The sequence below is a fragment of the Salvelinus namaycush genome, chromosome 40 (assembly GCF_016432855.1).
Source record: "Salvelinus namaycush isolate Seneca chromosome 40, SaNama_1.0, whole genome shotgun sequence".
NCBI classification, from domain to species: domain Eukaryota; kingdom Metazoa; phylum Chordata; class Actinopteri; order Salmoniformes; family Salmonidae; genus Salvelinus; species Salvelinus namaycush.
Genome location: NC_052346.1, coordinates 4,847,115 through 4,857,864, shown reverse-complemented (window position 1 = coordinate 4,857,864; position 10,750 = coordinate 4,847,115). Strand labels below are relative to the sequence as shown.

Below are 10,750 nucleotides of genomic sequence, written 5' to 3'. Positions count from 1 at the left end.
GCGGACAGTCTGAGTGCTGATGGAGGGATTGTGCGTTCCTGGTGTAACTCAGGCAGTTGTTGTTGCCATCCTGTACATGTCCCGCAGGTGTGATGTTCGGATGTACCGATCCTGTGCAGGTGTTGCTACATGTGGGCTGCCACTGCGAGGATGATCAGCTGCCCGTCCTGTCTCCCTGTAGCACTGTCTTTGGCGTCTCACAGTACGGACATTGCAATTTATTGCCCTGGCCACATCTGCAGTCCTCATGCCTCCTAAGGCACGTTCACGCAGACGAGCAGGGAACATGGGCATCTTTCTTTTGGTGTTTTTCAGAGCCAGAAAAAATGCCTCCTGAATGCCCTAAGTTTTCATAACTGTGACCTTAATTGCCTACCGTCTGTAAGCTGTTCGTGTCTTAATGACCGTTCCACAGGTGCATGTTCATTAATTGTTTATGGTTCATTGAACAAGCATTTGTTTAAACCCTTTACATTGAAGATCTTTAAAGTTATTTTGATTTTTACGAATTATCTTTCAAAGACAGGGCCCTGATTAAAGGAACGTTTCTTTTTTTGCTGAGTTTATATCCACAGTACAACGAGTCCTATATCGAAATAACCTGAAAGGTCTCTCAGCAAGGAAGAAGCCACTGCTCCAAAAGCCGCCATAAAAAAGCCAGACTAAGGTTTGCAACTGCACATGGGGACAAAGATGGTACTATTTGGAGAAATGTCCTCTGGTCTGATGAAACAAAAATAGAACTGTTTGGCCATAATGACCATGGTTATGTTTGGAGGAAAAAGGGGGAGGCTTGCAAGCCGAAGAACACCATCCCAACCACGAAGCACGGGGGTGGCAGCATCATGTTGTGGGGGTGCTTTGCTGCAGGAGGGACTGGTGCACTTCACAAAATAGATGGCATCATGAGTGAGGAAAATTATGTGGATATATTGAAGCAACATCTCAAGATATCAGTCAGGAAGTTAAAGCTTGGTCGCAAATGGGTCTTCCAAATGGACAATGACCCCAAGCATACTTCCAAAGTTGTGGCAAAATGGCTTAAGGACAACAAAGTCAAGGTATTGGAGTGGCCATCACAAAGCCCTGACCTCAATCCTATAGAACATTTGTGGGCAGAACTGAAAAAGCGTGTGCGAGCAAGGAGGCCTACAAACCTGACTCAGTTACACCAGCTCTGTCAGGAGAAATGGGCCAACATTCACCCAACTTATTGTGGGAAGCTTGTGGAAGGCTACCCAAAACGTTTGACCCGAGTTAAACAATTTAAAGGCAATGCTACCAAATACTAATTGAGTGTATGTAATCTTCTGACCCACTGGGAATGTGATGAAAGAAATAAAAGCTGAAATAAATCATTGTCTCTACTGTTATTCTGACATTTCACATTCTTAAAATAAAGTGGTGATCCTAACTAACCTTAGACAGGGAATTCTTACTAGGATTAAATGTCAGGAATTGTGAAAAACTGAGTTTAAATGTATTTGGCTATGGTGTATGTAAACTTCCGACTTCAACTGTATAATCAAGTTGTAAACATCTATATTAGGCCTATTATACCATAAGCCATGAACCGGTGCAGGGAAAATTTGCATCCTACAATTTTGGGCTCAAAAGAAGCGCATCATTCAGGTCCATGGAGTAGGCTACTTTAGATTCCACTGTGTTTTGTATTTTCGTTTATTTGCCTGGGTTTTGTGACTGTGATGCCACAAATATTTACCACCCATAGAGCGGGGTGCCACTAGTGTCTAAATATGAGGGCATGCAGTTCAACACAGATAGGTCACATTGGGTGTGTTCGTAAACGGGTAACACCTGCAAAATAACTTTATTAAATTGTTATCAGCAGCAGTCTGTCACTTGTACATTTTTTAAGAACTGAAATGACCACTCTTTTGTATTTTGGATTGAACAGACCACTGAAGAAGCAGTACTGTTAAAAGTAATTTTGTATCCAGAACCATCCAAATCAACTGTGTTCAGCAGTTCCTGAAATCCAGTAACACCTGTAGTTCTTTAATAAATGAATGATTCAAAAACATGTAAATTGTTCAGGCAGATGTGTAAATACTGCAGAAAGGTAGAGGAATTTAAGGGAACAAGGTAATGTATTTGTCAAATCTGAAAATGAAATGTATTTTATGTTAATCCCCATTTTAAACTCGGAAATGTAGACCTGAGTCAACTATCTATATTATAATACCATAAGCCACAACCTGGGGTAGATGTGCATCTTAATCGTGGGCTCAAAAGAAGCGTGTCACCAGGACCATGGGATAGGCTACTTTCTACTGGAACGCATCCAACTTTGAGCTAACAAGGTCGTGCTCAGCAGGGAACATACTGTAGCAACAAATGTTTTTCAACGGAATAACAAATACGTGCCTTCTCATACAAGTAACCCAGTTTCAATGTTCTCTGTTCTAAACACAACCCAGGTAGCATATGAGAACAAAACCAGACACACAAAAACATGACACAACAGTGTGTTCATTTCCAGGCTAATCTACTGTTTATTTAATGCAAATTACAGTACCAGGTAACTATTTCTCTGAACCAAGTCAGACAGAAATATTTACAGGGAGAGGGGACATAAAGCATACCTTCACAGAACAAAAGGTTTATATTCAAAATGAAATCAAAATTTCAGTCACAGAGGCATTCAAGTAGTAGTAATGTTATAGTTTTTTTCTGTTGTAAATTGAATATAACCCAGATTTTTTTATTTTATACATATCATTTTTTTAAACATTGTTTTGTACATATGTTATCCTTAAAGTCACAAGAAGTGGTCACATTGTTTGTTTTACAGGCCAGATGATTGGATAGCAACACATTTACGGATGCAAATATTACAAGCAAGCATACAAATATATGCTTTAAAAAATTAAATAAAAAACATGAAGGATTGGTGCTACATGACATCTCTCCCAGAGTGCTGTTGAGAATGTGGACATAAATCCTACAGACAAATTGTTTATTGCCATAGCTGAGAAAGTAATACTGAATACGACAAGACTTCCCCCAGAACCGTGTGGGGTTGTATGCGCATCTCTAATAAAACCATAAAAACACCTTCTAAAACCCACCCCAAACCTTCCTGGAAAGAGAATGATTTTCTCAGACACTTTAAAAAGACAATGAGACAACTCCCCCAACCCACCACCACCAAAGGGGGTCCCAAAGACACACAGCCAAATCGTACAAAAAGAAACGTGATGTGATGAGTGTGGTCTGTGTGACACCTGGCTATTGCAGTGAATTGTGGTACATGTAAGATCAGAGAGGTGGAAAGGGGAAGTCAACAGCACTCCAGGAAGGAATAGGGTGAAGTTGCCCTGTACGCTGGTCTCGAGTCAGTTTTGCATTTCCCCCACTATGGTTAGGATTTCAGGATACCAAGCTGAAACTAGATCTGTGCGTAAGGGCAATTTCACACCAGAACCTCCAGGTAGGACCATGGAGGGAGGGGACCTGGGGAAGAGAGGAGAGAATGAGTGGAAGCAAAGGCACTCCAACCTATAGATACACTTTCCATTACTGGTTATTCTTACAATGATACAGCTGGCACCTACTGTACAGTTGAGATTGAACTATATGACTGGAGGAAAAAAACAAAGCTGATCTACAGTTTGACTATACAATAACTTTTAACCTGAATGTTTTTTATTTTGTATTCTTCTTTATATCATTCATTTTTGTTGTTTTTGCTCGTTAACAGTTCTTGGGTCTGCCTATTTACATACATACCACAGGAAGACACGCACACGTAAGCCAGTTTGGTGAAGAGCATCTACAAACATAAATACAAACACATTTGTGTGTACTTTTTGTATAGGTCTTCAAAGTGTTGAGGGATGGGATGGCAGGACTTTCAGTTGCAAAAGAAGAGCAGGAAAGGGTGAAGTCAGTGGTTTAAAATGACATGGGGGGCTGCGTCTGAAATGACACCCTATTCCCTACTACTTTTGCCCAGAGCTATGTGGACTGTGGTCAAAAGCAGTGCACTAAATTATAGGGAACATTCGGACACAGAATGGTAACAAAAGATTGTGAGGAAATGCAATCATACGCCCGCATCCAAGCATCCTTCATAGCCAGTCCCCGAAACCCACCCACTCTAACAAGAAACAGAACAATACCAGGCTTTACTAGTCATAATGTCTATCTGACAAGCAGCAGGAAAAGTAATACAGAGGTCCTGGTCTTCAGTGAAATCACATGAGACAGAATCTCTTTCTTGCTCTTAGGTCTGTTCTGGCAAAGTTTTGTCGGTATGGCATTACCCTTAGGGGAAAAACGCGGTAAAACTCATTTATGCACCGTTTCTCGGAGCTAAAAGGGGGACGTACCCAAAAAACGTGCGGAGTTGCGAGACAACTGTTGCCCTACGAGCAGAATGTCAAAATGGTGCTGCATAGCAGGAGTGTGATTTCTGAAGTGGGAGAGTAGCTGACACAATTCTACAATATATCAATTGTGTATGTGTACATTGAACACAGACACAGATATCGAGGTCAACCATTAAAAGTCGCGACGTCATCAAGGTCCTCAGATGTATATGTATGAATGGGTGGGAAGGGGTCGACAGGGGCCCCAAGGGGCCACAGTCTGAACGTAAGGCTGTTGCAGGACGCATGTAGAGGCCTCTCCTATACAGAGAGAGTGGGATGACTATATCTAGCATACGAAAAAAAGAAGATTGTCTATGGAAACAAACACGTCAGAGTACTTTTGTATACTTATATAGCTATACATGATCTCTACACTAAACACACCCGCACTCGGTCCCCTCCTCTTCAAAGTACAGAAAGATGAAGAGCAGCTCTGAGAACGTATCACGGTTGTCCTTATTATACAAATAAATAAACAAACATTAGAACGATGGGAGAGGAGAGGGTGGTGGTGGTAGGGGAATAACGAAGTTCCGATTCAGTTTTCCTTGTGTTCATCTTTGTCGGGCGTCAGTTTTCTTGCTTTGCTTTATTAATTGGTTGGTGTGCCGCCATGCCACTGTTGTCGTCCAGGAGCTCGGGCAGCGGGGTCAGGAAGAGGTCTCAGGTGGAGGCGTTGGAGGCGGAGGCAGCGTTGGTGGTATGGCCACGGTCTCCGCTGTTGGCATCTGGAAATGGAAGCAGTACATTACAGAACTTGCCTTTAATGAGGAGAGCTCTGGGCCCTTATTCACAAAGCGTCTCAGAGTAACAGCACTGATCTGGGATCAGGTCCACTCTTTCCATATAATGTTATTCATTATTTTCTAAAGGGGAAATCTGGTCCTAAATCAGCACTCTAGACGCTATACTCTGGGACGCATTGTGACCACGGGCCCTGGTTAGTACTGAGAAGAGACTCTAGCCAGGAGTAGTGAGAGGTGAGGGTGAGGGCAGAAGAGAGAGAGAAGTTCCCAATCCTCCACTGACCCATAGCCCCTGCCACAAGAACCCTAGTTTACACCTATCCAACCCTGTCAGATCTACAAACGTGTCTAGAGGTCGATTTAGGAATGGCAATAGTGGGAGAGACAGACAGACAGGGTGAGAGAGAGACAGGGTGAGAGAGAGACAGAGACAGGGTGTGAGAGAGACAGAGACAGGGTGTGAGAGAGACAGTGTGAGAGAGACAGTGTGAGAGAGAGACATGGTGTGAGACAGGGTGAGAGAGACAGGGTGAGAGAGACAGGGTGAGAGAGACAGACAGGGGGGTGGGGGGGTGTAATGACCTGAGGGTGCGGAGGCGTTGGTAGGGGTGAAGGCCCCGGGCTGATTCCGGGCGTGGGCGGGGATGAGGATGGAGGCTAAGGAGGGGTTACTGGACAACTCTGGGGAAGCAGAGAAAGAAACACCACGTCAGACAAAATCACCTACAGATAGACAGCACATCTTAGATTTACAACTACAGAGCAGACTATCACATTCACCACCATCCTACCTGAGTCACAGCATGCGTTCACTATGATCACATCGTAATCAATCACCATCCTACCAGAGTCACAGCATGCGTTCACTATGATCACATCGTAATCAATCACCATCCTACCAGAGTCACAGCATGCGTTCACTATGATCACATCGTAATCAATCACCATCCTACCAGAGTCACAGCATGCGTTCACTATGATCACATCGTAATCAATCACCATCCTACCAGAGTCACAGCATGCGTTCACTATGATCACATCGTAATCAATCACCATCCTACCAGAGTCACAGCATGCGTTCACTATGATCACATCGTAATCAATCACCATCCTACCAGAGTCACAGCATGCGTTCACTATGATCACATCGTAATCAATCACCATCCTACCAGAGTCACAGCATGCGTTCACTATGATCACATCGTAATCAATCACCATCCTCAAATTCACATTCTATGGCTATGGACCAAATTTGCATACTCCCATCATGGATTAAAAAGGGTTGGATTGGTGTAAATAGTGACTAGAGGGCGTTTCCAACAATGTCACATCCACGACAAGAAGTGTGAAAGTGCACACTTTGAGAAGGGTGGAGAGTCAGGATACAACCACATTCTACCATTTACAACCACAGACCCAACTACCCAAATACAGTTACCTATAGACACACATTCTACCATTTACAACCACAGACCCAACTACAGTTACCTATAGAGACACATTCTACCATTTACAACCACAGACCCAACTACCCAACTACAGTTACCTATAGACACACATTCTACAATTTACAACCAGACCCAACTACCCAAATACAGTTACCTATAGACACACATTCACCATTTACAACCACAGACCAAACTACCCAAATACAGTTACCTAGACACACATTCTACCATTTACAACCACAGACCCAAATACAGTTACCTATAGACACACATTCTATCATTTACAACCACAGACCCAACTACAGTTACCTATAGACACACATTCTACCATTTACAACCATAGACCCAACAACCCAAATACAGTTACCTCTAGACACACATTCTACCATTTACAACCACAGACCCAACTACAGTTACCTATAGACACACATTCTACCATTTACAACCACAGATCCAAATACAGTTACCTATAGACACACATTCTACCATTTACAACCACAGACCCAACTACAGTTACCTATAGACACACATTCTACCATTTACAACCACAGACCCAACTACAGTTACCTATAGACACACATTCTACCATTTACAACCACAGACCCAACTACCCAAATACAGTTACCTATAGACACACATTCTACCATTTACAACCACAGACCCAACTACAGTTACCTAGACACACATTCTACCATTTACAACCACAGACCCAACTACAGTTACCTATAGACACACATTCTACCATTTACAACCACAGACCCAACTACCCAAATACAGTTACCTATAGACACACATTCTACCATTTACAACCACAGACCCAACTAGTTACCTATAGACACACATTCTACCATTTACAACCACAGACCCAACTACCCAAATACAGTTACCTATAGACACACATTCTACCATTTACAACCATAGACCCAACAACCCAAATACAGTTACCTATAGACACACATTCTACCATTTACAACCACAGACCCAACTACAGTTACCTATAGAGACACATTCTACCATTTACAACCACAGACCCAAATACAGTTACCTCTAGACACACATTCTATCATTTACAACCACAGACCCAATACAGTTACCTATTGACACACATTCTACCATTTACAACCACAGACCCAAATACAGTTACCTATAGACACACATTCTACCATTTACAACCACAGACCCAAATACAGTTACCTCTAGACACACATTCTATCATTTACAACCACAGACCCAAATACAGTTACCTATTGACACACATTCTACCATTTACAACCACAGACCCAAATACAGTTACCTATAGACACACATTCTACCATTTACAACCACAGACCCAACTACCCAAATACAGTTACCTATAGACACACATTCTACCATTTACAACCACAGACCCAACTACAGTTACCTAGACACACATTCTACCATTTACAACCACAGACCCAAATACAGTTACCTATTGACACACATTCTACCATTTACAACCACAGACCCAACTACCCAAATACAGTTACCTATAGACACACATTCTACCATTTACAACCACAGACCCAACTACAGTTACCTAGACACACATTCTACCATTTACAACCACAGACCCAACTACCCAAATACAGTTACCTATAGACACACATTCTACCATTTACAACCACAGACCCAACTAGTTACCTATAGACACACATTCTACCATTTACAACCACAGACCCAACTACAGTTACCTATAGACACACATTCTACCATTTACAACCACAGACCCAACTACCCAAATACAGTTACCTCTAGACACACATTCTACCATTTACAACCACAGACCCAAATACAGTTACCTATTGACACACATTCTACCATTTACAACCACAGACCCAACTACAGTTACCTATAGACACACATTCTACCATTTACAACCACAGACCCAAATACAGTTACCTATTGACACACATTCTACCATTTACAACCACAGACCCAACTACAGTTACCTATAGACACACATTCTACCATTTACAACCACAGACCCAACTACCCAAATACAGTTACCTATAGACACACATTCTACCATTTACAACCACAGACCCAAATACAGTTACCTATAGACACACATTCTACCATTTACAACCACAGACCCAACTACCCAAATAGTTTTACCTATAGACACACATTCTACCATTTACAACCACAGACCCAACTACAGTTATCTATAGACACACATTCTACCATTTACAACCACAGACCCAAATACAGTTACCTATAGACACACATTCTATCATTTGGCCTACAACTACAGGCCCAACTTCCACATTCACCATCATAGCATATTTAGCCTTTATTTTACCAGGGGAAGTCCCATTGAGACTAAGGTCTCTTTTACGAGGGAGCCCTGCATTACAAAGCAGCAAGGAATAGTGACACAATTTACAACCAATCATAGTCACAGCATTAATTCGCTCTGATCAAATTTAAATCATAATCACAATCATCTAATGGACTAATAGTCACATTCCCCATTACCAAACACCATGCTAATCAGTAGTCAAATTTGGCATGTATAGAAATACAATTCCTATTCAAGTCAAAGTTCTGTGATGAGTAGACTGGCATCCATATTGAGTGGTCCCCATGAGTGTTCCAGTCAAATTGCAGTGGTCTGAGGGTCTTTGTCCGTTCTAGTAATTCAGTAGGAGATACAGAGCTGTGTATGAGCTCCATCCATACCCTGTGTGGAGAAGTTGAAGAGCAGGGGCTTCTCGCGCCCGTTGGGCAGCTTGAGGTTGGGGTCCCGGAGCTCGTCGAAAAAGGTGTGGGCACAGGCCTCCAGGGGCGTGAAGCGCGCTGTGGGCGTGTACTCCAGCAGCCGCGAGCACAGAGCGATGGCCTCAGGGGGCGTGCGCGGCCGGAACACCTGAGAGCCAATCACACAAGGCTGAAACCGGTCAATGACACAGGTTAGAGGTGACACGTCAGCTAAAGCTCCTGGGTGAAGATTACCCTAGGTACAGATCTAGGGTCAGCTTCCCCCAATCCTAGCCTTAAGCATTAGTGGGGAATATGCAAAACTGACCAAAGATCAGCATCCAGAGACAACTTCACCCTACACCTGCTAAACCAATGACAGCTAAATATTATACAGTGCGCCTGTGCAAAATCCACATTTAATGATTTTTCAAATTTAAATCTAAGGCTGCAAAATGTGCAAGGGTGAAGACTTTCACTAGGCACTGTATATATACACACACACACACACAACACTACAGGTGGAATGACAGGGTTTTAAAATCTTGCTCCACTTTAAACAATTTTACAAAGCCATACATAGCATTCTTTAAGTCGTCATAAGCACTGCATATAAAGAAAAGACATATCTATATACGGTTCTTACATCGTGTTTTGCCAAATGTGGCATAATCCTATGAATGGTTTCTGAAGCATTTATAGACTTACAAAGGGTTTATAAAGGCTTCATTAAACCTTTGAAGTGACTGTTTAAAGTGGGACCTAAAATGTCTAGTAGATTCACTTTTTATTCAGAAACTCACAGGCCAGAGGACAGCGCAGTGCAGTACTACACCACCAGAGGGAGTGTAAACATATCTTAAAGGTGCTGCATGGTCAATCCTGATCTCGGCATTGGCTGTGCAGCATTTACAGTGATATGGCCACTGCAGAAGTCAGGGCAATCATACTTCTTGCGCTTCACTGAGCAGCCCAAAGCTGTTTTGAAGGAAGTGAGTTTGTGTTTATACAGGACCTCCCGCCCTCACCTACCGTCAACCAATCATGTCAATGCGGAGCCATACGGAGCCCTCCGCATTGTTACAAAATTTGAGAGGCGCAAAGAGATGCGGTACGGAGCTCAATTTGGCCACACCCCCCAAACAGCATCTCCGACCACATTTTCAGATCAAGCATAAATTGTCTCTTGCAGAGGGGAGAGCTGGTGTAAAACCGTGGGACAAATTTTCCGGTGCCAACTAGCTCTCTACCTGTATCCCTAACATGTTGACCAAACTGCACGCATGCGCCATTGCGTGCAAGTTGATTTTGTTCACCCACACCAGAAGTGATCAGGACACGCAGGTTGAAATATCAAAACAAACTCAACCTCGCCTGGCCATGCAGCCCTCACTGACGCGCACGAGCAGTGTGGGTGCAATGATTGAATAACATGCAC

At 42.8% G+C, this 10,750-nt stretch overlaps 1 protein-coding gene across 8 annotated transcripts in view; it reads right to left on the bottom strand.

Moving 5' to 3' along the window:
* Positions 1-2,498: 2,498 nt before the first annotated feature.
* LOC120033312 (glycogen synthase kinase-3 beta) overlaps positions 2,499-10,750 on the bottom strand; it is a 42,790-nt gene continuing 34,538 nt past the window's right edge. For 4 of the 8 annotated variants that reach the window (XM_038979594.1, XM_038979602.1, XM_038979596.1 and 1 more), the window contains 3 exons: positions 9,295-9,502; positions 5,726-5,824; positions 2,499-5,125 (listed from right to left, as the gene is read on the bottom strand). In XM_038979594.1, coding sequence (XP_038835522.1) covers positions 5,061-5,125; positions 5,726-5,824; positions 9,295-9,502 — 372 coding nt within the window. In that variant the 3' untranslated portion in view covers positions 2,499-5,060. The remainder of the gene's footprint in view (positions 5,126-5,725; positions 5,825-9,294; positions 9,503-10,750) is intronic. The other 4 variants (XM_038979597.1, XM_038979598.1, XM_038979600.1 and 1 more) reach the window with 1 other exon arrangement.